We start from the raw sequence: 26,577 nt of genomic DNA, 5'->3' as shown, positions 1-26,577 counted from the left end.
GCCGCCATCTTAACTCCGGGCGCGGCTTCGCGAGACCCACCCCCAAGCGGGCGGCGGCCCTGCCCGCGGGGGGCGGGGCGTCGGCGTTTGGCGCGAAATTTTGTCGGTGCTGACGGGGCGCGGAACAGCGCGGCCTGGCGCGGTGAGTGCGGCCCTGCCCCTGTCCCTGTCCCTGTCCCTGTCCGTCGGCCTGGCCCCCGGGTGGGCCGGACACCTGGGTTCCCCGTGCTGCCCGACGGGTCCGACCCGCTCCCTCAGGGAGCGCGCGAGGCCTGGGGGCGGAGGGCGGCTTGATGGGCGCCATGAATGTAACGTGTAGCAGTGCCCCCCGGGCAGCCTGGATCCCCCCTTGGCCTGCCCAGGCAGGGGCGAGGGGACCGGCCTCAGCAGCAGGCATCCTCTGAGTCTCCATCTTCCCCTCAGCAAGAGCCCGTGGACACCTGGGGCAGCCGGCGGGGCACCCCTCACCTACCAAGGGCCCCGCCGCGTGCTCGGGTTCAAGCTGGGCAGACGCCCGCTGCAGAGCGGCTGCGCGGTTTCAACCTGTGCAGGTGTTTGTACAGCCCTTGCGCGACTACACTTCAATCACGTTGGATAGACGCGTCGTTTCGTCGTTGTTCGGGGCTGGGAGGGACCTCGCGGATCGTCGGGTTCGGCCCCCGCAGCCGTGCAGGGAAGACGGCTGGGATCAGGCGGCGCCGGCAAGGTTGGGCGTCAAGGCGCTTTTTGACGATGGCCGGGGTGGGAGGCTGGTCCGACCCTCGGCTCCAAAACCCTCCGAACGCATGGGATGGGAGCAAATCGTCAGCGGCGACGGAAAGCGGAGTCCATGAAGTTATTTTAGCCGAGCGGAAGCTGCGCGTAGGGCGAGGAACACAAACGCGCTTCATGAAATCACTCAGCGGCAGCTGGGAAATGTTTTTTACGAGTTGGAAAATCGGAGTGAACGATGTATCGCGAAAGATGGCGGTTGTGTCCAAGTCCATTTGAGCTGTATTGTGTTAAAGCTTAGTGAAGGATGCTTTCGATCGCCATTTGCAGTTTGCTTCTGTCATGTGCTTATCCAAAGTTATCAAAGATTAAAGTTGCCTGAGGACTTTTATAAACACCCTGTATAAATGACTCGTGTAGCTGGATAGTCCTTTTCATGGTGTGAGAATAACTTTGCATGTGTGGCCGCTCTAAATTTATTGCGTGATTCACCAGTTAATCGTACAATGTATGCAGCATGTAGCAGGGGCCTGCATGTTACAGGCAGACGGTGAGATGAGGTCTGTCTACCTCACCCATGCCCAACTTTCTAAGTGTTTCTTCCCCATGAACAACTTCAGCACCTGCTTCTGCCGCTGTATCGTGGACCTCTCCCAGCAGGGCTAGCAAACCACTGACGCCGTCCTTTAAAGATCGACTGCCATCCTTGTAGATCAAATGGGAACCCTGAAATCCAGCCAGGATCGAAGCGTGGAAACTCCTGTCGGTAGCCAAAAGCTTCTAGCTTTTATTTGAACGTGTAGCAGGGTCCTCAGAAAAGCCTTTGTGAGAGACTAGTAGAAGAACATTCAGCTCTGGCAGGGATGAAGGATGCAAACGCTCAGGGCATCATACTTTATATTGTCAGACCAGTTTATCTCTTGCAAATCATAGGCCAAAAGTTAGGTTTAAATTTTAAATTCCTTTGAAGCAACCGGTATCTTTTTCTGAAGAATGAAAAAACTGAGGCACAGGGAAGTTCGGTGACTTCCTGAAAGTAACTTGGACTCAGTGTCTCAGCTAGGAATTAGACTCCAGAAATCCTGCTTCTTTCTCTTGCTTTTGTTGTTAAACACCGCTGCTTATAGCCATAAACCCTATGCTGCTTTTAATCTTTTTTCACAGAAATCATGAGTCTGAGGTGTCGGACTATGCTTACGTATTCGTGGTATGGAAAAGAAATAAGCTCAGATAGGAGACTTCAGACAACTCAATATAGGTAAAGAATACCTATTTTACTACTGGGTTAGAAACGCACAGAAATGTGACACTTATGGGGAGTTATAGAAAAAGTGCTGTAGTGGCACAGGTAATTGGAGTAGTAGTTTCTGTCAGATGTATGCACTGCAGAATGAGCACAAGGAAGAAGTAATGTGAACGTCTTGTAAAAACCCTCTTATCAAAGACGGGTGCTTTTGATGTGTATGATGTGGTGGATATATAATAGCTGTCCAGCCACAAAGCTGTTGCACTGCAGCTGTTGTCTCTGTTACCGAGAGAGGTGGAGAGAGGAATGCTGCTTGAAAGAAATGTCCTCTTTTGAGCAATTTGTCTCTAGTTGGACACTTTTGGTCACTTCTGCATTTGCCAGTGCTATTATAACTTGGATAATTACACGCTGGTTGTTTTACAGCATCACCTGGATATTATACTTGTCACTTTCTAAACAGTTGTCATGTTGCTCTGTGCTTTTAAGGGTTTTTTTTACATTTTGGTGGCTGATAGAAGAGATTCTTTTATGTAGAGTCTTAAGTTTGGTAAAACGCTTTTGATCTGTTGGCATGAACGATTGGAAAATATAAGTTTCCTGTAATACTTAAAAAAAATTTTTTTTTAAATCTATTGTTCACTTGGTGTCTTTAAACTGATGTGTTAACTCCAGAGGTTGCATGCAAGTTCCACTAACTGTCCAATCGCTTGTGAACTGTGATTCCATCTCCTGTTTTTAGAGAAAAAGAGAATCAGAACATCTAAACAGAGGAAATGTTACATGTATTTGGCAAGGAGATCTGTCCAGAGAGAAGCGATAACAAGACCACATTTGACTCCAACAGTGTCTGAATTGTAAGGAATGTAAAACACTTCCATTAACCTCCGTGTGTTCATCATTTCCTAGGGGACTCCTGATTAAATCAGAAAGCTCAAAAACCTGCATACGCCTTGGAGAGTGTGTTTTAATAGAAGGGGAGAATGCAGATCAGCCTTTTGTGGCAAAAATTCTGAAATTATATGAAGATAGTAAGTGCAATTTTTTTTCTTTATAAAAATGTGGCCCTCTGCCTTCTGTCTTGGAAATCTTGAGCCATTTCAGAAATGCAACAGTAGACCTCCTTGTCCCTCCAAAGTAGGTCTTTAACTTTTCTTTTATTTTAAAGATGAAGGTTGAATGATGGACATTGAGAAGCTGAGTAACTTGCATCAGCGTATGCAGTGAATCATGGCAGAACGCAACACAGGCCCTGTGCCTTCTCAGTTTCTTTAAATAACTTTACTTGACCAGCATTATTTATGGAAACTGAAAATTAACTCGGGAGCTATTTGTCTGAGGTTCTATCTGTTATGAGTTATTTAGTACTGTACTCACTGCTAGTAGCTAGAAGTGTCTTTTGTTGTTAAGATTCAGTGAAAACTGTTCATTAAATTAAATACTAAATAGAAAAAAATGCAGCAAAACCACTTTTTAGATACGAAGATCTGGTCAATCTTTAGATCAGTGGTTCTTTGCCTTTTTAGACTCAAGATACCTTTCAGAAAATGCCAGCTGTTAGCTTTCACTCATTTCTTGAGCACAGAAAAATAACAGAGCAGTTTCTTTTGGTGCAAAGAACTCAGAAAAACCACAGCAGTGTGTTTTTTGACAGATATGTAAATATTTCATAAAACAAGAATTTCTTGTGAACTCTCGTATGGCAGCAGTCCTGTTTCCCTATCACTCCTTAAAGTGTATGGACTTAATCCATCTCAAGGGCAATCGTTTAGATTTAGATTTCAGCTAATAGTTAATGCAAGGAGGGTTAAATCACTCCTGAGCTGATATTTTGCTTACAAGCCCCATGTTATTCACGCAGTGGGCTGGAATTTCATAGATTTCATAGACATTAGGGCTGGAAGGGACCTCGGAAGATCATCGAGTCCAGCCCCCCGCCCAAAGGGCAGGAAGTCAGCTGGGGTCATAGGATCCCAGCAAGATAAGCATCCAGTTTCATCTGGAAGGTGTTCAATGAAGGCGCTTGAACCACCTCCGGTGGCAGGCTGTTCCAGACCTTGGGGGCTCGGACAGTAAAGAAATTCTTCCTTATGTCCAGCCTGAAATGATCTTGTAGTAGTTTGTGACCATTCGACCTCGTCATCCCTTGGGGCGCTCTGGTGAACAAACGTTCCCCCAGATACTGGTGGTCACCCCTGATAAACTTGTAGGTGGCCATCAGATCACCCCTGAGCCTGCGCTTTTCCAGGCTAAAGAGCCCCAGGGCTCTCAGCCTGTCATCGTAGGGTCTGCTTCCCTGACCTCTGATCATGCACGTGGCTCTTCTCTGCACTCTCTCAAGCTTCTCCACATCCTTTTTGAATTGTGGAGCCCAAAACTGGACGCAGTACTCCAGCTGCGGCCTCACTAAGGCCGAGTACAGGGGGAGAATGACGTCCCGGGATTTGCCTGAGAAGCATCTATGGATGCAAGCCAGCGTTTTGGTCGCTTTACTAGCCACAGCATCGCATTGCAGGCTCATGTTCATCTTGTGGTCAATGATGACCCCCAAGTCTCTTTCTTCCATAGTGCTAACCAACATAGCACTGCTGAGCCTATAAGGATGCTGCAGGTTTTTTTTCCCAAGGTGGAGAACCTTGCATTTATCAGCATTGAACACCATCAGATTCTCATCCGCCCACTTGCTGAGCCTGTCCAGGTCAGCCTGGATCATCCGTCTGTCTTCTGGTGTGGATGCTTTGCCCCAAAGTTTGGTGTCATCTGCGAACTTGGCCAGTCCGCTTCTGACTCCAGTGTCCACATCATTAATGAAGATGTTGAACAGTATGGGTCCAAGGACAGAGCCTTGGGGGACCCCACTGGTCACAGGACACCACGATGAGTGACTTCCATCAATTACTACCCTCTGGGTCCGACCCCGGAGCCAGTTTTCCAGCCAGTGGATCGTGGAGGACCCAAGGCGACAATTGGCCAGTTTCTCCAAGAGGCGATCATGGGATACCAGATTGAAGGCTTTTTTGAAGTCAAGTTATATGACATCAATCTCATCTCCCTTGTCCAGGTGATAGGTCACCTGGTCGTAGAAGGAAATGAAATTGGTCAAGCAAGACCTACCCACAACAAACCCGTGCTGGCTATCCCTTAAGATGTTGGCGTCGGCCAGTCCATTAAGGATGGCCTCTTTAATAAACTTTTCTAAGATCTTCCCCGGGATAGAAGTCAGGCTGATGGGCCTATAGTTAGCCGGATCCACTTTCCTCCCTTTCTTGAAGATAGGCACCACGTTGGCCTTCTTCCAGTCTTCGGGCACTACACCAGAGCGCCAAGAGTTTTCAAAGATCCGCGCTAGAGGCTGGGCTATGATGCTCGCCAGCTCCTTGAGTACCCTGGGGTGAAGATTGTCAGGGCCGGCTGACTTGAAGGTATCCAGCTTCTCAAGATGTTCCTTCACAAAGTCAGCATTAATGGAGGGCAGGGGATCACCCTCACCCAGACTTCCCGGCCCTGTAGCGGGCATGGGCGTCCCATGGGGCTGATGAAAGACCGACGCAAAGTACCTATTTAATAGGTTGGCTTTTTCCTGGGCGTCAGTTGTCAGTTGCCCCATCTGGTTCAGCAGGGGTCCAGTGTTGCCCCTGCTTTTCCTCCGGCTCCCCACGTATCTGAAAAAGGACTTTTTATTGTCCTTGATGCTCAAAGCTAGCTGGAGTTCAGTTGCAGCCTTGGCTTTCCTGGTCAGCTCCCTACAGGACCGGACCAGTGCAGAATAATCCTCCTTGGAGGTGACTCCCATCCTCCGTCCTTTGTAGGCCTTTCTTTTTAGCCTCAGGAGGTCTGCTAGGTCCCTGGAGAGCCAGGGGGGCTGCTGTGCCCTCTTGCTGCCTTTCCTCCGAGATGGAACAGACTTAGTTTGGGCATTGAGGATCGCTCCCTTGAGGAGCAACCACTCTTCTTGAACTCCCCTCTCCCTGTGGTCACAGTCCCTTAGGGCCTCACTGACAAGCCTCCTGAGCTTGTCAAAGTCGGCTTTCCTGAAGTCAAGGACTTGCGTGTTGCTGACTGACTTGCCAGCTTTTCGGTGGATGGTGAAGGTGATCAGCTCGTGGTCGCTGTCACCCAGCTTCCCATCGATCACTAGGTCGCCGACTAGGTCATCCCCCATAGCCAGTACCAGGTCAAGCAGCGCTTTGCCTCTCGTTGGCCCATGGACTTCTTGAGTCAGGTAGAGGTCATCCACGCACGAGAGGAAGCTCTGCGACCGCTCAGATTTCCTCCCACGAGATGTCTGGGTAATTGAAGTCACCCATGACAACCATGGTCCTGGAGCAAGCTGCCTCAGCCAGTTCCTGGGCAAACTCCTGGTCAAGCTCAGGACTTTGGGTGGGAGGTCTGTAATAGACTCCCACCATTGTGTCCCCCGTGCCGTGTTCCCCACGGATTTTAACCCAGAGGATCTCCAGCCGTCCACCCTGGTCGCCAATATCGGCTTGCAGGGACGCGTAGCTTTCCTTAGCATAGAGAGCTACACCCCCGCCCCTTTTCTCTACACGATCCCTCCTGTACAGGGTATAGCCATCTATACCCATGGTCCAGTCATGGGTGGAGTCCCACCAGGTCTCCGTGATCCCTATGATATCGTAATTGTTTGCACTGAGCAGGAGGATAAGCTCCTCCTGCTTATTCCCCAGGCTCCTGGCATTAGTGTACAGGCAGGCAAGTGCCCCCTGGGGAGCTCCTTCCTTGCCCACAGATTTTACCAGGGCTGGGGCTGGGGTGGGCTCCCTTGAGTGTCGTGATCCGCTGGCTTTGCAAGGGTTGCTCAGCGGGCCAGCAGTGGCAGTAGTCCCCCTATCCCCCAGCGGGCTTAGTTTAAAGCCCGGTGGAGCAGGTCAGCCAGTCTGGCTGAGAAGAGCCTCCTCCCTAGGGGAGAGAGGTGGAGACCATCTCTTCCCAGCAGCTCGCTGCCTCTCTCGCCAAAGAGCGGGCTGTGGTCATGAAAGCCAAAGCCTTCCTGACGACACCAGCGCCGCAGTCTTTGGTTGACCACATAGATCCTCCTGTCCCTTCTCAGCCCATAGCCTGAGACTGGGAGGATCGACGAGAACACCACCTGTGCCCCCAGACCCTTAAGCCCCGCTCCCAAATCCCTGTAGCGCCTCATGTTCTGGCTGGGAGCTCTCCGAGCCGTGTCATTGGTGCCCACGTGAATAAGGAGCATGGGATAGTGGTCTGTGGGTTTGAGGAACTTGGGGATCCTCTCCGCAATGTCCCGGATGCGGGCCCCTGGGAAGCAGCAGACTTGCCGGGCTAAGGGGTCGGGGTGGCAGATTGGCCCCTCCGTCCCCCTCAGGAGAGAGTCTCCCACAACAAACACCTTACGTTTTGTCTTGGGGAGAGCAGGGGCGGGAGCTGCAGTTGGGCCCATGTTGCCTGTGGGGGCCGGCAACTCAGCAGGCTCTGCTGGGGCAGCAAGAGGTGCATACCTGTTGCTCAGTTCTGGTGGGGGAGGGGCCTTGGTGTGGCGGGCCTTAGGGCCCTTGACCACCTTGGTCCATGCCCCTGGCTGGACACAGGAGGTCCCAGAGTCCTCCTTTGGCGTGGAGGGAGACTGCGATCTACCCTCCGCCTCCCGGGGGAGAAGGGCCTGGCAGTAGGAGTCTATCTCCTGCTCGCAGTCCCTGATGGCACGCAGTCTCTGGACTGTGGCCTGGAGCTCCTCCAGCTGGCGCACCAGAGACCCCAAAAGGGAGCAGACCCCGCAAGGGGTGGTCGCCATGCTCCCAGGCCCCAGAGCCTGAAAAAGGGACAGGCAGCCCCCGCAGCTGAGAGCCAGGGGCTCCGTCTGCATGGAGCCCGGAACCAGGGGCTCCGTCTGGGTGGCCATCTCTGAGGTGCCAGAGGGGGGGGCCGCGGAGCCCAATGGGACCCTCGGGGTGCGGCGCGTGCCCATCCGTGTCATGCCTCTGGTAGGCTGGCTACGGCTGGGGCTGTCTACCCTGGGGGGTGCACAGGCAGGGTCTTGGGCCCTCCCGCACACCCTCCCGCACGAACTCTGCGCTAACTCACACGCCGGCAGAGAAGCGCGCCTGTTTGCACCGCCTGTTTGCGTGGCTCCGGTCGCGTGGCTCCCTGGGGGGCTGGGCGAAGTAGGGGCCTGGGCGGGGCTTGACCCGGCCCGGCTCCACTCAGCCGCCGCCTCCCACACACACACCAAGGGGTTAGCCCCCTCTCTCCACGGGCCCCGCTTACCCCAGCTGTGCTGGGGGTCAGCGGGGGGCTCCGCAGCTGCTGGAGGGTTTCTGGGGGGCTTCGGGGGAGCGGGGGCACAGCGAGCTTTCGCCCGCGCGTCTCTCGCCGCTCCCGTGTCTAACTCAGTTACGGTATATGGAATTATGGTAGTCATTTTCTTCCCTCCTCTCCCTTCCACACCCCAACGTAGGACCAGTTAAATACTTGAGTACAGTTCAGGAGATCACAGCTCGTGACATTTAACCTTCCAAAAACAAATGGAGGAATCCTGATTTTTCTGGAACTGTGCATAAAATTCCTACCATAAAGAATAATCTTTTGGGCAGTAAGATTATTGATGCCTTATGTTAGATGCTATATGTTGCTGGAGTCTTGCTCAGTGGCCAGCTTGCAGCATAATAGAAGTAGACCTTATTTGGGAAGGACGTGCATTTATTTTTCTGTTTAGACCTCTCTGCTTCAAAATTGAGCAAACATATAGGATTTGCCGTACTGAAGTAGAAAGCAGATCACTGATTCTGTTGGTCCTGGATCCTGTCACTGATGGTACCCAGATGATGTGCAGGTCCTCTAGACTAGGAAATGGTTTATAGAGGAAATTTCTTCTTAACGTTTTCAATTGAAGCTGGCTGCAAGGGTCCTTAGTCCTGTCATCTGTGTTTCTCTTTCATCTCCAGCACTCCCCCTTTCATCCTCTTCTACCTCCCCTTCTCTTGCTTTACATTGTCCAGGAACTTTGCCAGAAGTAAGCAGTTTCCCCAGTTAAAGCAATTGATTGTTTCCCCTTATGGGTCAGTTTAATTTTCTTTTTTTTTCTGAAACTAGGGAACCCAGGGTCAAACTGATTTTTCCAGGGATTATAGGGAGATGTTGGACAAGGTTAATCCTTCTGTGAAAATGCATTTCCTCAGATATAAGGTCTCTTATTTCCTTTCCCACCTGTGCTGGCAGCCAACATGCTCATTCTTAACTTCCCGTGCCCTGCATACTCATAGTCATAGTAGCCAAGCTTAAAAATTAATTTGCTCTCTTACATCTGTGATTTCTAGTAAGCTTACCAAGAGTTAGCATGAATTTGTAGCAATACATAAACTACAAAAGATTAGTAGTTCACTAATCATTGTCAGTATATTCATCATAAGTGGTGTAGCCTAAACTTTGTATGCAGTTTTGATTGTTTGTGTTGCTAACAGTAATGTGCGTAATAGTTGGTGTTAATAGGGCTCAGGCCTTGCTCTCGCCCTTCACAACCAATGGGAAGGTAAAACCGCAAGAGAGCTCCAAGGGAGGCGAGGGTACCTGAAACTACTTCTAACCCTAACTTTTCCAGATTTCAAATTGACTTTGTCCATAAAATAGATCCTCCCTCAACATTTTATCCCATGTCTTAAAATGTTTCATTTTCCCTGAACACTTACACTGATAGTTACGTGCACAGGTTGCAGGGACATAATCCCGAAGGCTGCAGTGCAGGCAATCTAGCCCAAGAAATTGCTTGAATGAATAAAGCTGAATTAAAGTTGGAGCAGTTTGCTACACTTGTATCACTACAGAATTAACATAACTTCTTGTACTGGTGTCTTTTGATTGGGATACCTTTAAATTGACGTGCTGTTATTATGTATTCAATAAAATTGCATAGCAGTTGATGCAGAATTGTCTGCATAAGGCCAGTCAATGCATCCTGCCCTTTTTTCTGTAACATCCGTAGCAAATGGCCTGTTTATCTATCATGTGACCTGATCACGAAAGCACACTAAGATGGGTACATGGTAATCGAAAACATGTCATCATTTTGTTATGCTCTCAAACAGAACTGTTCTGTAGCTGGGAGGAAGAATGATCTTGGAATTAAGGCAATGGACCACTTCTTCAGGGATTTCTGTTCATTTTGTAGCTTTGTCATAGACTTGCTGCAGGATCTTGGATGTGATCTGTTTAATCTCAAAATGAGAAATCAAGGACTGGAGTATAGCACTTGTTTTCAGCTTGTTTGTCTGTCTTGCCTATTTAGATTGGGAGTTGCATCCTATGGCCTATCCTTCAAAACCATTGGATGCATCCTACAGATGCGGGAGCTTCTACTACAGGTGCTCTCCTCACGACACCAAGGGACAAGTGCCTGTCTGCTTCTGGCTTACAGCCAGAAAAGGTTGCCTACCCCAAATTTGTCACAGCCGCTTAGACACAGAAGGCAGTTTTGTACTGTGTGTACATACAGTGCCTAGGACAGTGTGGCTCTGATTTTCAGTTGGAGTCGTTAGTTCCTTCAGGACTTCAGATAATTATACCATAACCAAATCTCAAGTTTTTGATACTAACTGTTGTTTTCTTGGTTTTTCTCTGCCACAGACCATCAAGACAAGTATGCAGCTGTTCAGTGGTTCTGTCACTTTACAGAGATACCACCTAGTAAACGGAAACTGCTGCAAAGAAAGGTTTCTCCCTTGGAGATATTTTTGGATCGAGGTTCTAGCTATGACACACAAGTAAATGTGGAGACCATCATTAGAAGTGTTATGGTATGTATGCAAGTCCCTCCATGCAGGAAAGGAAGAGGTAGAAGAGCCTAAAGCAACCACAAAAGCTATTTCATTTTTCCTGTCACAGCACCCTCTTGAATCTTTAATGCAGGTCTATAGTTGGCCATTGTGAATGTTTTTTTTATCATACTTCCATCTGGACAATAGTTGATATCCAGGGCTAGGGTTAGGGGGTATCTGTTGTCTCCTGGAAGATTTACCCTGTATAAAGGATGTTACTGCATCCATATTTTTTTAGCAAGCTCCAGTCATTTTAACTTCTTTCTCATATGCCCTTTCTTATATGGTCTGCAGCCTCTACTTTAATTCTGGTTGTGAAGTGTTTTGTATTGCTCAGTATGCCACCCTACTGCTGTATGAGCAACTCTTGGTGAAAATTTCAAGAAACTAGTATTGGATACTCTTGCAAAATACAAATCTAGAAATGTCAGCTCCAGTCTGTACTCAGATCAGGAGGTCTACTGGAATTTACTATTGAAATCTATAAACAATAGATAATAATCTCTTGATATTTTCCCCTCTTATAGGTGATACCACTGACTCCAAAGGAGGTGGTGCCTGTTACATCAAAGAGAAAACAAGTTTTCTACGTAAAGGAATCTTGGGATGGGAAAAGTTTTAAGCCTCTGTCTCATGACCTATTTTCTCAGCTTTCCTCACCTCTGACAAGGAAAGGGTATGATTCCCCCATTCTAGTAACTGAGTCCGAGGTGCTTCCTTTGGATATCATGTGTTCTGCATATACGGAGACAGAGAGAGGCACTCAGAGTGCCACGAAAAACAAGAACCTTGCAATGGAAATAGAATCAAGACACTCTGCTTCTAAGTCGTCTTTGTCCAAGGAGAGACATTCCCAAAGGCTGGCCAATGGCAACCATACCCCAGGAGCAAGGAAGAAGTTACAGCTAAATGGTATGTACATGGCAAGACTTGTATCCATTCATTACTTTTGGTTCTACCGGGATTTTTGCTCATCTAGGATCATAGGGTATGAGGAGCAGGGGGCAGTTCCTGGCCACTGCATGTACCCCCAAGGGACGCATGGGGTGCATGTGCCCCCTGTATCTGTGTGCAGGGAGAGGGCAGCCTGCCACTGCGCGCTCAGGGCTGGGGCTGTGCCAGCCTTTTCCTGGCAGGGGTGGCGGCTGGGCTGGGGCTGCACTCGGGGTGGGCAGTGGCAGCACTGGGAATAGGGGCTACGGGGTGGCTATAGCAAATTTTGTAGTGGCTGTAGCTCACCCCATAACCCACCCCCCTCCCAGCGCTGCTGCCTCCCACCCCATCCTACCTGGCCCAAGTGCAGCCCTGGCCTGGCCCCCTCTACTGGGAAGAGGCTGGTGGAGCCCTGACCCTGAGTGCACAGCAGCAGCCTGCGCTCGCCCCACGTACCGATCTGGAGGGTCACATGCCCCCATTTCTCCCTCGGGGGTGTGCACAGTGGTGGGAGCCACCCCTTCCCCAGACAAGCCACGGTTCTATCCTGTGCCCACCCTGCCTGTGCAGCCCCTGCCCCAGTCTTACTCCTTCCCTCACCGCAGGGGCCTCAATCTGCCCGCCTCCCCACACACGCGCGCGCGCACACACACACACACACACACACACACACACACACACATTCTTTCCCTCCCCCTGCCCTGTCCTCCCAACAAACTTACCAGCCAGATGCTACTCTCCAAGCTGCCAGGCTGCATATTGGCAGTTGGATCAGTATTGGCCAATATGGCTGGTGTCGGCCCCAAAAAATCTTTTTCAGTGCAGCCCTGTTGCTGAGGGTGCACTCTATTCCATCTTCCAGGTCGTTGATGAAGATACTGAACCAAACCAGCCCTAGGACTTCATACCACCTGCCTACTAGACATTGAGCCATTGCTTACTACCCTTTGAGCCCGACAGTCCAGCCAGTTGTGTCCCACCACAGCTGATCCTGTTTTATTGGGTGAAATGAATGTTGTCTGTGGCCCAGCATTGGGCAGGGGACTGATCCTGCAGGACGGTGGACAACAAGTTCCCTGCTTAGTCTCACCCTTTATCTTCCCCAGGGCATGTCTCTGGAAGGGGAAAGCCAGGGTTCCCTGTACAGAGATATGCCCAGGGCACATTTGTTTAGGAGGCGAAACCTGGGCAGGCAGTCCCAGGACCTAAGGGGCCTGATCCTGGTTGGGAATTTCTGGACCATGCAGGATCAGGTCCCAGGAGCAACTGCCTTGGGTGACTGGAGAGTACAGATAGCTCTGAGCTGACTGCGCTTTGTTGCCATAAACTTAATAGACATCTGCTGCAATAAAGTCACACAAATTGATAGCACCTGTGTCAGTCACAAATTTGGGGCATGTATGGCATGACAAAGAGAATGAATGTCTGTTTGCTTGGTCTTTGTGCTGCCTTTACTTTTATGCCGTGTCTGTTCCCATCCTTTGTCTGTGCCTACTTTGTGCTGCGTAGGGAGAACATTTATCCATGTTTTGTGTGATGACCAAGAATATGTACATGTTTAAGTGTTCATATTCAAACTGATGTGCAAATGAACCTGTTCTTGAGAGCAGAGGATACAGGACTAAACATCAAGTCCTAAGTCTGGGTTTTCAAGAAAAAGGTCTTTCCTATTATTTGATTTGTCACCCTCATTTAAGGAGCAGTCAAGTCATGTGTCCGGAGTGGCGTGGCAGCCAACACTCAGCTAAATGAGGGAATTTAATTCTGATGTCAGTTTGTTGTATTGGTTCCTAGGTCCCACAAAATCTCCTAGAAGTAAACTTCCAGGATGTGATATTCTAGGACTCCTGGTTGATGACTGGGACTGCAGCGAGGCACTAGAACCGTCGGCTACTAAGCGAAAGGTGACGTTCACTGGGATTTTGGGATCACCTACAAAAATGTCTTGTACCGATGGTGAGAGAGAGTCACTATCAAGTACCCCGGGACACTGGTCTAAGCTAAGTGATACAATAAGGATATCTCCCTTTACAAGGGACCAGGACTCCAGCCTAAAAACTGTGAATTTTGATTTGAAAGGCGATAGTACCTGGTAAGTGGCAGCATTATTGTAATGAATCATCGAATGGCTTTCTTGTGCTTGGCATGTTGTTCCATTGAGGCGCAAACTGTTCTCAATGTATGCTGAAATGCTTTGCCTACTGTCAACATAAAAAAGGTTTAATTGTTAATGCTTACACATGGGGGAAGCTCTGAAGAGGATGGGATGTGAAAAGGGATGTATGCTGGAGGGTGGTTTAGAAATTTGAGATTGCCTCCAAGATTTACCGGGAGAGGGGATGCAGGAAAGGACACATTGACCCCTACTTTCTCAGCATATATAAAATCTGCTCTGCCCCCACCATTTGTCTGCCCCCATTTGTCTTCATTTCATTTGTCTTCATTTAGTGCACATATATCCTGTATCTGTAATATATATCTAGACATGCACAACCTACAGAGGTATGTAGATCTATAGAGGTACAGCCTAGCAATAATAGGATTTGTAACATTTGTCATAATAAAGGTACCCTCTTTCTTATGCACCAAGCTGCTTCTTTTAGTTGCTAAATTTTTAAAAAGGGGAAGATTCCCAGATTCAAAAAAATGTTAAATTTCTCACATATATATTCAATGAACACTCTTTAAAAATCTCAACAAGCAGGGGAAAAATGTTCAGGCCTTTATAGTCTATATCATAAAGAAGCAAAAATGTCATAATTTTCTTTATATTTACTCATCCTGTGATGGCCAGCCTCTCAGTCACAGTGTTGGTATACTGTAAAACATTTTCTCTTTTACTTAGAGAGGCATTTTGGTGAAAGTGAAATTAAGAAACCTGAAAGGTTTGAGAGGAGTTTACAATCGATTTTTAGTGAGAACAATTCATCTCTACTAGTCCTTTCATCTAACAGACTGGTGACTGTCTTTTCAACCCCTTCCCCAAATCCCCCACCCCGCTTCCAGGCACTTAAATGGTAAAAATGAAGAAGATGCTAAGGAGACAGTTAAGGAATCCAAGAAACAAAGCAGACAAACGGCCACCCCCAGAAGCAATTCTAAAATCCACACAAGGTAAAATCCTAACGTTCAGATGAGGGCCGTGTATCTGAGGTTCACTTGTTCCAAAAGCGATTTTGGGTTGCTTGTGACGGTGAAACATTCACCTTGTTAAAAAAAAAAAAAAAAATTGGTTGCTGACACATTTATTTAAAGTGTTTCTTCAGTGGCTGCTGCTGGAATGTGGCTCCAGAGAGTAGCGATGGAAAGCTATTGCCATGTAGCAGTCTTTTGTCCAAAATGAAGCATCCTGCTGGTGTCAATCCAAGATGTGTAGAGAGAGGCAGTGGTTATGGTAGAGTGGATTAGGATTTTAGACCCATCAAGTCTAATGCCAGTGTAGATCCTGTGATGTCTTGACATTGTGGTGGTCAGATAATCCCTGTGCCTTGATTTATACAGTATAAATTATGAGTACCTTTTACACAAGGTTGGGGTTTAAACTAAATATGTAAAGAGACTATTTGATATCCCATGAGCATCTGCAATGAGTTAAAGGGAGAGTAACTCACCACTATCTGTTCTTTTGTCTAATGGAGAAGTTTTTACTTTTACCGCTATAAACAAGTGTCCATTTTTCTTTATTCCATCAGGCACGTGAATAGTAAAGATGAAGAGCAAATAGAGAAGGCGGCCAAGGAATCAAAAAAGCCAGCCAAACAAACAGCTACTCCCAAGAGCAATTCTAAAAGCTGCACAAGGTAAATCCTAACACTGATGGGGCAGTGTCAGGGCATTTGCATTGCTGGTGCTTATGATGCACATGATCTTGAAACAAATGGGACTTGAGTCTCCCCTGCTGTCAATTCAGCATCAAGTTCAGGTCCTAAAGTTAATAGAACAGTTTCTCTCTCCAGCTGTGACACAAAGGAGTGGATACAGACAACTTTGTTCTTTCTATTTAGTTTAGTTGAAGATGAAGAAATGGAGAGTCAAAGTCCAAGGGCAACCCCTCGTTCTCATAGGAGATGTGTACAGAGGACATCTGCTCTCATTGCAAAGCAAATCCGGTGAGCATTCTCTGCCATTACATCTGATTCATGTTGCCAGTGGGGCTTTCAGCCTTCAACTGGCGTAGTTTGCTGTTGAAGTAAAAGCCAAAGAATCCCAGTCCTATTAAGGAAATAAAGATATATTCCATTTGAATGCAAGACATATTATTTGCAAAAAGATTCCCCAGAATTCTTTTGATATACTTGGTAAATTAAAGCCGAATGAGGTCTTCAACTATTTTTACTTCAAATGAACCTGCAAGGTAGAAAAATAGCTTGCACCCATTATTTTAGTCTTGTGATATATTAAGTCAGCCTTAATTTCCCCCTCAAAAAATGCTTTTTGCATCTAATTTTTTTGAGATTTGAGACCTGATATTTCTATTCTTCTTGGTGGATGTTTCTTTAGAAGGTGAATTGAAAAGGGGACCTCATCAGTGGCTAAAGCCTGAGTGACATTCATAGACTTTGTCTGTGTGTAGTGTAGCTTATGTGAAAAAGTCGTTACATGCTGCAACCCTTAAATCAGTTTATAACTCTGTAGCTGCGGGGTCAGCTAGCTCCTTATTTTGTTTGTCTGCACACTTTTTGTGGAAAAATACTAATTTAATAACTGGTGACTACCAGTGTTTACCTACAAGTCTCTACATGGGCACATGCCTGTCCTCTAGCCCGTTCAGGACACTTTGAAGTGGGGAGGGAAATAGGAGTTCAAATAGGTCTCTTTGTGCTTGTGTAACTAATTTAAATCTTTTCTGTTTGCTGCTTGACATACAGCTGACAGTGCTCTCTATGCATGTCCTTTCAAGACGCTCTTTTCTCAGAACACTGATGCAAGGCTTAGGCAGCATGGTAACATTGGATCTCTGTGGTTGTGATTAAAACAATGATTTTGGAAGCAGTCTATGTGCACACATCAGGTGTAAGTGGTGTAGTCCAAACTGCCCTTTGGCGTTCTTTCCTGAGAAGAGCAAGAACCTGATGTTCCTGATATTTTTTAATGGTGGGAGGAGGGCAAAGGATAGACCCAGGAAAAGGTATTTGAAAATAGTGAGGCCACCTTCACATCATGGGCATGCACAATATGTAGTTCTCAAGCATAATACTTAGAAGTCGCTTATCAAAAAACTGTCGTCTTGCAAACTGTCTTCGTAAAATGGCCATGGAAAACTTACAAGCCCAGGTATAAAATCTACTTGCCTGCTCTTCATCACTAGAAAAAAATGTTAAAAGCTGCCTGTCGGGTTACCTTGGTTTCAAATAATTGAAAATGCTCTTTAAACCTGAGTTGCTTTGTTTTTTCTACATATGTAGTGTGTTTTTGTTCTCACTTAGCCTTTTAAATGGATCCAATGAGGCGGAGGAAGATGAGGATGAAGTGGAGGAGGAAGATGAGGATGAAGTGGAGGAGGAATATGAGGATGAAGATAAAGACTCGCTATCCAGCTCAGACAGTTCTTACTCCAGTAGCAGCAAAGCAGAGGTCCAAGTGTTCTGTACTCCAAAGAGGAAAACAAAGTCAAGCAGAAGACTCAGGACCCAAACATTTTCAAAGAAAACCCCTTCTGGCACTACTACCCCCAGAAAAACTGTAAGATTTCTAGAGGTTCTGAAAATTATTAGCTTTGAGTATTTTAAATCTAAATCACTTGTTTCATTTGTGTGGCTCATATATATGGAGGTAACTAAATCATCTGGAGTGAGGTGGTTGAGAAGTTTAACAAGCAACTTGGTCTTGCATAATCCTCCATGTTAGAATGATGTGGATAGTTGAAATATTGAGTGAGGCTCCTGCCTTCACTTAAATTAGAGGAGTCCTGCCTGAGGAGAGGGGTTGTGGCTTAGGGCTCTTTTGTGTTATCCTGTGGAGCATGCTGTGCTTCCTGGAATAAAAGAAAAATAGTCCTTTGGTACTAAAATCTACTTAAATTGGTGCTTTTTCAAACTGCATGCAAGGTGTAGTTGAAAAAATCCAGTTTGGAGAATCCCATCATAAATAATTAATATTTAAACTATGACATATGTCACTGGTGACTATTTTCAGTTTGGTTTGTTAAGTGCCTAGTACAATGGGGTCTGGTCCAGGATGATGGTTCGTAGGACTACAGTAATACAAATAATTGGTTTAAAGAAATAGCACTGTAACTAGTTTTTTTTTTTGTTTTTTTGGCTTGGACAGTGACAGAATTTGATCTCACTTTCTGGCTTTTATGAACCAGAGCAGTGCAGCAAAACACAACAGAATTCTGTTCTTCAGGCGTTTAAGTTTCATGATTTTTTTTTTTTTTAATCAGTCTTCATGTCTTCCTCTTTGGAGTCAGGGAAGGAGTCTAAACTGTGTATCTGAACCTTTGTCAGGTGTCCTTTTTTTAAAGTACAGCACTCTTCTCACCTGTCCTTCCAAAAATACTTCCATTTTTTGTATAAACAAACCTTTGGAAATGTGGCCACCAGATTGATGGTTTCCAGCTAAAACTTTGCAAAACTGCCACCATATGAGGCTTTTGGCTTTTCTCTACAGCCCGAGCTAAGAACCCCTAAAATGCTCCATAATGCTACTCCCAGAATTCCCAGTCGGTGCCAAGCAGCACGAAAACCAGCCAATATATTAGAAGAGGCACGATTAAGGTAAAGTATAGTGGTGGGGTATGGAATGATCCCATTACTTTACCAGAGAGATTAGGAGCAATAGGTTACACTGAACGGAAGGAAATGCCCACTTTAGGCATATAGTAGGGATCTACCCAAGAACTGGTAATACCAGCAGCTCCTTTGGTTCAGAGGTGAAAGTCAAAAATCCTGTTCAGGTTTAGAAACTATTTAGACTGGTGCAGGCATGCTGAGTTTAGTTTTTTGCAAATGTGGCTCTTGTTTTGCTCTGTGCTTCTCCCAAGGCTAACTTCCCAGGTCTCAAAGATCAAGAAATAGCTCTAGAAATAGAATAGTTATTTTTTGTCTGTATGATGCAGAGAAGAATTAAGAGGTCTATTTTCTCATCCCTATACTTCAGACTTATGCATACTAGCTCCCTCTTAATGACAAAAGCTCCCTCTTAATGACCTTACAATTAAAACACCACATACACACACGCACACAAATGTTTTTGGCACTTTTGCACTTTAAAAAGGACTCAAGTATTTACACAAGTTTGAAAGGAGAGACGAAGAGGATTTCTCCTATTCAGTTGTCTTCAATAGGAGGTCAGTTAGAATGGTGAAAACAGATCTCGAATCTGGTCAGTCCTTTATCTTTCCTTTTTTTTTTTCTTTCCCCTCCCCTTCCAAATGAAAGGCTGCATGTTTCTGCTGTACCAGAGTCCTTGCCTTGCCGAGAAAAGGAGTTCCAGGATATCTATAATTTTGTAGAAAGCAAACTTATTGATGGGACAGGAGGGTGAGTTGCCTTATGGGAAGCTTCCTTTATACAATCTGGGAGCGGGCAGAGGTGGTAGCGGATTGAGTTAATTTCAAAGCTGGGCTCAGAATTTGGGAGTTTCCAGCTCTCTGACTCTCTGCACAAATCACTGGGTTCATTGGTGGATCCTCTGCCATTTCAGGTGCATGTACATTTCTGGAGTTCCTGGAACAGGCAAAACTGCAACTGTTCATGAAGTAATCCATTGTCTCCAGCAAGCTGCAGATGAGGATGAGCTCCCTTCCTTCCAGTTCATAGAGATCAATGGCATGAAGTTGACTGACCCTCACCAGACTTATGTGCAAATATTAAAGGTGAGCACGACCTTTCTTGTCTGAACAGAAATTAAACTCTCACTCTTCTTTCTCCTCTTCCTGTGCCCAGCCCCAGGAGCCATGACTTGTAACAACTAGCACATCCCAGCAGTCCCTTTAAGAAGCAGTATGCTTTTCTCTTAGGACAGTGTTACACAGTGTTTTTATTTTGGTAGTTTCCGTTAGTTGAAACTAGAGAAAGTTCTCTGATGCATTGGATGTTGCCAGGGCAGCAGCTTGAAAATCAAGTTGGCTACGTGGCTTTGGTGTCTGTAGCATCATTTTTAAATGTTCATATGTGATCCCTAAGTGCCTCAGGAGCTGCAAGGCACAATGTAGATGGGAATATGTATTACTACTTACCGTACAAGCTACTTCAAAGGTGATCTGATCAAAATATTTTCTTATTTGAAAGAGCAAATTCTTCAGTCTAAGGCCTTGCTGACTGTATATGAATGCTTTGATATGGGCCCAAGCCTGCTGAAGTCAGCAATCCTTGCAGCAGATTGGGTTGGCGTCAGGGTTTTCTTCATTCAGGGTCTCTATGGAAGCCGTCTTCCAGGTATGCCTGCTTAGAGTCTATAAAGCTATTTTACAAGGTGTGTCTATTTGGCACAAGTCACAATTAACAACTGTGTGACCTTTTTTAAGCTAGGTTTTCCTTAGTTCCTCATCTTCTCCTTTATGCTTAGGTTCTGGCAAATAGAGCTAAACTGAGCTCTGTTTTTTGTGTGTGTAGTTCCCAGATATGTGGTGAATTTTAGTGTTTAAAGAAATGTCCAGAATAAGGGTTACCTCCCCTAAATACGTGACTACAGATTAACCTGAAGCACTGTTTAACCCCATTCAGTTACTGACTGGTCAGAAGGTAACAGCAACACATGCTGCATCACTGTTGGCGAAATTGTTCCACACCTCTGGGCCCAAGAGGAAGACGACAGTGCTGGTAGTGGATGAGGTGAGAAACTGCAGGGAGTGGATTTGGGGAGCTCTGGTGTATTGTCAAAGGTCCTAAAAAGGAGAAGATTTGAAGATTTAACGCATGCAAGCAACTTTGGGCTGCTCTATTAAAATGGATGTATAGAATGTTGTCTCAGTAGGGCAGTCGCCAAGAGAGCATTCTACCTGTGGCCTCCAGTTTACTTCTAGTGATGCAGTATTTCAATATGGGATTTAGCTATTTCAGACTGTATTTTGCCTGGCTGTTCTTTGCTGAGAGAGAAAATTAAGCTCTGCAGTGCAGAAGTGGTGTTCTGGGTGGCAAAGCTTCCAGAGTACCTGTCCTAATGACAGATGCCCACCCTGTGGACCATGATCTGACTCTAGTGCCTGCACATCTGATTCTTGTAAACCTACTGTTAGGAGTATTAATATTACTGTAGCACCTAGAAATGCCAATTGAAATCGGATCCTATTGTGGACATTGTACAACAATATAAGAAGATGGTCTTGTTTCTGAAGAGCCTACAATATAAATAGATGTGCCAGATGAAGGGTGGTGCAGATGATGGATTCTGGCACAATCAATTAAATGGCTTGTCCATAATTGCATCAGAAGTCTATAGTAGGGTGTGGCAAGGCACTGCTGGTGCCTGCCACATTAAGGGCCCAGCCAAGCAGCCAGCAGGTGCTTGATTATGGTGGCCATTTTAGATTCCTGGCTGCCTATATAAACAGAACAGTTCACTGCTGGCAGCCCAGGCGGCAACATCGCCTGGCTCCAAGGCTGCTTGGAACATCCTGGAGGTAAGGGCAGGAGCTGTAGGGGGATGGCTTGGAGGCTCCTGGTCCTGGGCATGACCTAAAACTGCACTCTGCCGGGTGTGCGTGGCCTGGTGCGGCTGTCAGTGGCACAGGAGCCCCCAGGAAATGCCAAGCCAGTGATCACCCCGGTGAAAGGCAGGTCAGGGCGCTTTAATAACCCTAGCTCCCACAACCGGGTGGGTTACCCCCATAGAAGGGTCAGGAGGGTGGACCCAAGAGAGAGAGAGAGAGAGACTCAAAAACCTGACTTGTAATCCCCTGACTGGTCAATGCTGGGGCCAGGACTGGAAGAGTCGAAGGGCCAGGGACCCACTGCGAGGGACGCCCAGAGCTGAGGGCCTGGGGTTCCGACTGGCCTGGAGGTGAGCCAGGGCTAGTGTAGCCAAAGGTCCTGGGGACACCACGCTCGTAAGGGGGAACAGATCAGGGAGGTATGCAGCCCTGAATGAAGGCAGAGTAGGCCACCTAAGTGGAGGGATCCTGTAGGGGTCTGGACTGAAGGATTCTGGGGCCCAGTGGGGGTCCGGTGATGATAACAGAGGATGCCATCTGTGAGGCTTGGGCTGTGGTGTAGGGGAGGAACAGAGCTGCAGATAGTGCCCCCTGGCATCAGGGCAAGAAATGGGCAGCCTCCCACCTAATTAACAACTTAATTAATTAACAAGGCATGGCAGGCGAGAAGGCAGGCAGTTGGCCCAGAACAGGTGGGCGGGGCCTTTGGTAGACAGGCCCCGAGAAGGCCCCCTGTTACATAGTGGCTGATGTTTTGAGTCCCAAATAAGCACTGTAACAACAAGCTCATCATTCCTCTCCAGTTAACTTCTGCTTCCTTCCTTTCTCTTCCAGCTCGACCTTTTGTGGACCCGGAAGCAGGATGTAATGTACAATCTGTTTGACTGGCCAACCCAAAAGCACTCAAAGCTGATCATCCTTGCTATTGCAAACACCATGGATTTGCCAGAGAGGATCATGATGAACAGAGTGGCGAGCAGGCTGGTATGTCCTGGCAGCTTTATTGCTGTGCTGGCAGATGAAATGAGGGTAGATTAGGTACAGTCTAGTGTTATCAGGAAGAGTTGGATGGCTCTGTGACACTCCAGAAGTAAAACTAAATATGCCGTTTTCATTCTTTCAAAACGATGATGGATGCATGGATCCAAAGAAAATAGGTGCAGGTGTCATTAGGTATCTTCTTTGTAAGAAATAATTTAGGAAATATGAGCCAGGTGACTAATTGCATGTTAAGATGTGGATAATCAGTTGTCATGTCTCAGGGAGTCAGATAAATCCCTGTCTGCTTGCCCCCCACCACAGCTTTATACAGTTGGTTGTTGCCTTTCTCCAATTAATAGTCTTGGGTGCAGCTGGGCAAGATGTAAGATGTGATCAAATCCAGGATGTAATACATCCTGTTTTCTTTCTTAAACCAGCACTGCTTGAAAAAGTGAATTGCAGATATGTACCATAGGATTCCAGATTTGTTCTTCCTTCTTGACTTTCATCTTACAAATATTCTTCCCCCCAATGCCAGGCTGAGATACTCGAATTAGGATCTGCAGGTCTAGTGATTGCTTCAGGGTTGACATACAACCACTAAAAAAAATAAAGGTTCTGGAGAATGCTATAAATACTGTCTCCAAGTTGAAAACATAAGCCAGTGGGTTGCACAAATGTAACCAAGGGTAGAATTTATTTAGCCTTTCAGCTGAAATTTAGCAAATTACGTTGACATGAGCCAGAAGAGAATCTGCCAGAACACTGACTGTTGCTAGCTTTGCAGGGCTAACAGGAGTACTTCATTGTTGTCCATGAATTCAGCAGATATGACTTGCATACCTTTGCATAGAGACAGCTGATCCATCAGCTGAAAAGTTATTTTTACCTGGCCACAAAGGATAGTGTACCTTTTTAAGAGTGATTCTTAGATATAAGGTCACATTTAAAAGTTCCCTTTATTGAGAGAGCCCAATAGCCTTCAAGTCTTGTGTTGGAAATTTGACTTTCGAAAGTATGAACTTCTGCTCCCCAAACCCTTTGCGGTGGGTCATGCTGTCAGCTTCCATTCAGAGTTTTAGCAGTTTTAATGCTTTTCTTTTGCGTGGCTGGAACAGGAAGTTATAGTTTGTCTTGCAGATGAATGACAAGACTGTCCTTATCACAGATGTTGCGACAGTTAGCTATCACAAGCCAGGCTTATGAGAAGGTGAATGGTAGTCTGTTTGGGATTTGGTGATGAGAGCTTGCATGTGTGTGTGAAGCGGGTGTAAAATAGCCTTTCAAAATCTCTTAACCGACGTGAAGTTTTTTCCTTAAGAATCTAGACATTTAGATAAGTGCTTTTGACAGTGATTTCTAATCGTCAGTAAATGTCTATGGTGTTAGTAACTCTAGAAGCATTTAGTTACTGTTACTCATTTGTTCTGTGCAGGGCCTCACCAGAATGTCCTTCCAGCCCTACACCTACAGACAGTTGCAGCAGATTATCTCATCCCGGCTGAACAACGTCAAAGCATTTGAGGAGGATGCAATCCAGTTAGTTTCCAGAAAGGTAAGCAGCAGCACTGAAGTGTCATTGCTATTGCAGAGTTAAGTAAGGCAGCTAGCAGCAAAGGAAAACAAAACCATAGGTAGTAATGGAAACCATTCCCACCCTCTCATCACACGTTTCTGCATTCCCTGTGGCAAAGCTCATAACAACACGCTTGCTGTGATTTCTACAAATTCACGTGCTGCTTTGGCAGTCTATTTTACCTGTTCTCTTTTGTCTTGAAAGACTGCTATGATATTGCTATCCACTAGTTATAGGCAGCAGAATCTTGGTAATACATAATAGCGAGATGTTGACTTTCTCTAGCACTTGGCATAACAGAAATTTACTGTGTGACCTTGCCAAAATAGGGCTGATCATCAAAAAGGAAACATCAACTCCACCTTCTTCCATGAGCTCATTCAGGCTATACTATGCTTTCCAATGTGTCACTTTTGTCATATTGCTTTTCTTCTTAGGTGGCGGCGTTATCTGGAGATGCAAGACGTTGTCTTGATATCTGCAGAAGGGCCACTGAGATCTGCGAGTTCGCTGGTCAGAAAAGCTCCTCGGGGTTGGTCAGCATGACCCACATAATGGAAGCCATCGATGAAATGTTTTCATCTCCTTATTTAAATGCAGTCAGGTAAAAATGTAGCTTAGAAGCCTCTTCCCTTTCCTCCCCAACCTTACAGATGGATTTTGGGGGTGGGTGACAAGGTTTCCCTTAGGAAGTGCATCTTATTTTACCTTCCACATATCTCAGAGCACTTTCTACAAACTTTTAAGTCTCAGGGCTACTCCTTTGAGTGTTATAGATGGGGAAATAAAGACACAGAAAAAGTGATTTGTTTAAGGTCACAGTGAGCCAGGGATTTTCTAGGATTAAATGTAAGAGTTTCTTTCCTATTTAATCTGTGTCCTTTCTTGAGTATCAAAAGGTTCTGCAGGAAAAATTAGACCCTCATATATGTTGGGAGAACTCCATTTCCAGTAAATTCATCCAGTCTCTACCTGACAAATTTAAAAAATCTATTGATGAAATGAGAGAGAGTCCACCTAATTGTTACTGCTGTGCAGAATTAACAGGAAGAAAGGACTGAATTTATTTTAGTCACTAAAGCAAATGGACAACATTTGAATATGCACATGAAGCAGATGCCTTCAGTGAGAAGGTGCTGTTTATGCCAAGTACAGTTCTGCTTTAAATATTCATTTTGGGTGCAAAATTGAATAATGTGTGAATTAAAAACCATAACCTGCCAGGGAGAATGCACACTCCTCAGTATCACATTTGTCCTAAAACCCCAAACTTCTAACAGTTAAGAGATGCAGACTTGCTCTCCCAATATATTAAATACAGAATTCCAGCTTGCCGTTGTACTTCTTAATTTCCACAGATTTGCCATGTTAAAACACTAGCCTTTTATATAAATGTTGCCCTATCACCATAGTATTCAAGACCCTGGTTGAAGAATGATTAAATGTTATGTTGTGAAATGCAGTGTGCAAATACATTGGTAAGGATTAAGGTCTAATGAGACCTTACATTTTTCCTTTTCCAATGTAGGGAAATATAATGCACTTCACCAAGGGCTTACCAGACATTGCCACTCCTTGAGCTGTCCATTTCCAGGATTCACTGGCTGAGACTAGTAATGAGATTTTCCTCCTCTTTTTCAGGAATGCTTCATTACATGAGCAGACTTTCCTGAAAGCAGTTCTAGCAGAGTTTCGCAGGTCAGGGCTCGAGGAGGCAACAGTTCAAGAGGTACACTTTCTTTTTCTTTTATGTAAACTGAATGCTAGGTTTTTGCCTTAGCTGTTTGATGCTTATAACATGTGAATGCATCAAAATCAATCCTAAGGAGCAAAGATGATGAAAGATGACACAATGATGGGTGAGAGAAACTTTTCTGTAATAAAATTAGAGAATGAGCATGGAAATGTTTTAGAAAAAAGGACTATGGATGCTGGCTTCCGCATTTTGTGTGTGTTAGTGTCCATAGTAAAGAGAACTTAGCTTACAACTTGATTAACAAACTTCAGCTGTTCTGTTGATTATTAGTCTCTGTCATCTTTCATCCTAACAGACTGAAAGGTTTAACTCTCTTCCCTGCTCTGTGTATATTCTTATTCCAATCTAATAGATTGACCAAACTGAATTGTGTCTTGTTCTTCTAGGTCTATCATCAACATGTGGCACTGTGTAGGATTGAAGGCCTGCAAGTTCCTACAGTTTCAGAAATTATGGCCATTTGCTCAAGGCTTGGTGCCTGCCGGCTCTTGTTAGTAGAATCCAGTAATAAATACTTCCATATGCGGGTGCGGCTGAACATCAGTCAGGATGATATTATGTATGCTCTCAAGGAGAAATAAGACAACTGATTTTTATATTTATATGTAGTCATGTATATTTTAAATATTGTCAAGGCTTTTATGAATTAATTTGGATAAAATTTGGATATAATGAAAACTGTTGTATGTTTGCTTTTTCTAATCTCTTTGCTATATTAAACCATCTTTTGTATAATAAAGATTTTTCTGCAAAGCATTTTAAACCTTTGCATTCAAATCTACTTTTATATAAAAATAACACCAGGATTTGTACCAATGGTATATTCAGTAAATGGCATACCCCACCCCTCTTTGTCCCCCTCCCCTGGAGCCCCAGGAACGCACCAAATGCCTCGATAATATGAGAGCAGCAGAGGCTGTCTTCTCTAATACATTAAAAAAATATTCTTAACACTTGTGTCAGGAAGAGATGCTGATATACGTTGTG

The 26,577-nt window shown here is 45.7% G+C and overlaps 1 protein-coding gene across 1 annotated transcript; it reads left to right on the top strand.

Annotated features, from left to right (window-relative positions):
* ORC1 (origin recognition complex subunit 1) lies at positions 1-26,353 on the top strand. Its single transcript, XM_006262229.4, has 19 exons — positions 1-142; positions 1,876-1,969; positions 2,867-2,988; positions 10,559-10,728; positions 11,277-11,661; positions 13,477-13,774; positions 14,689-14,796; positions 15,375-15,482; positions 15,687-15,791; positions 17,109-17,364; positions 18,295-18,401; positions 19,065-19,166; positions 19,330-19,501; positions 20,352-20,459; positions 22,112-22,261; positions 23,694-23,813; positions 24,272-24,438; positions 25,476-25,563; positions 25,977-26,353. Exons 2-19 carry the CDS (start codon positions 1,881-1,883, stop codon positions 26,169-26,171), a joined length of 2,850 nt encoding a protein of 949 aa, XP_006262291.1. The 5' UTR covers positions 1-142; positions 1,876-1,880; the 3' UTR covers positions 26,172-26,353.
* The last annotated feature ends 224 nt before the right edge of the window (positions 26,354-26,577 follow it).

This window comes from Alligator mississippiensis, chromosome 5, assembly GCF_030867095.1.
Source record: "Alligator mississippiensis isolate rAllMis1 chromosome 5, rAllMis1, whole genome shotgun sequence".
Classification (NCBI taxonomy): Eukaryota; Metazoa; Chordata; order Crocodylia; family Alligatoridae; genus Alligator; species Alligator mississippiensis.
This window is presented reverse-complemented; position numbering and strand designations above follow the sequence as displayed.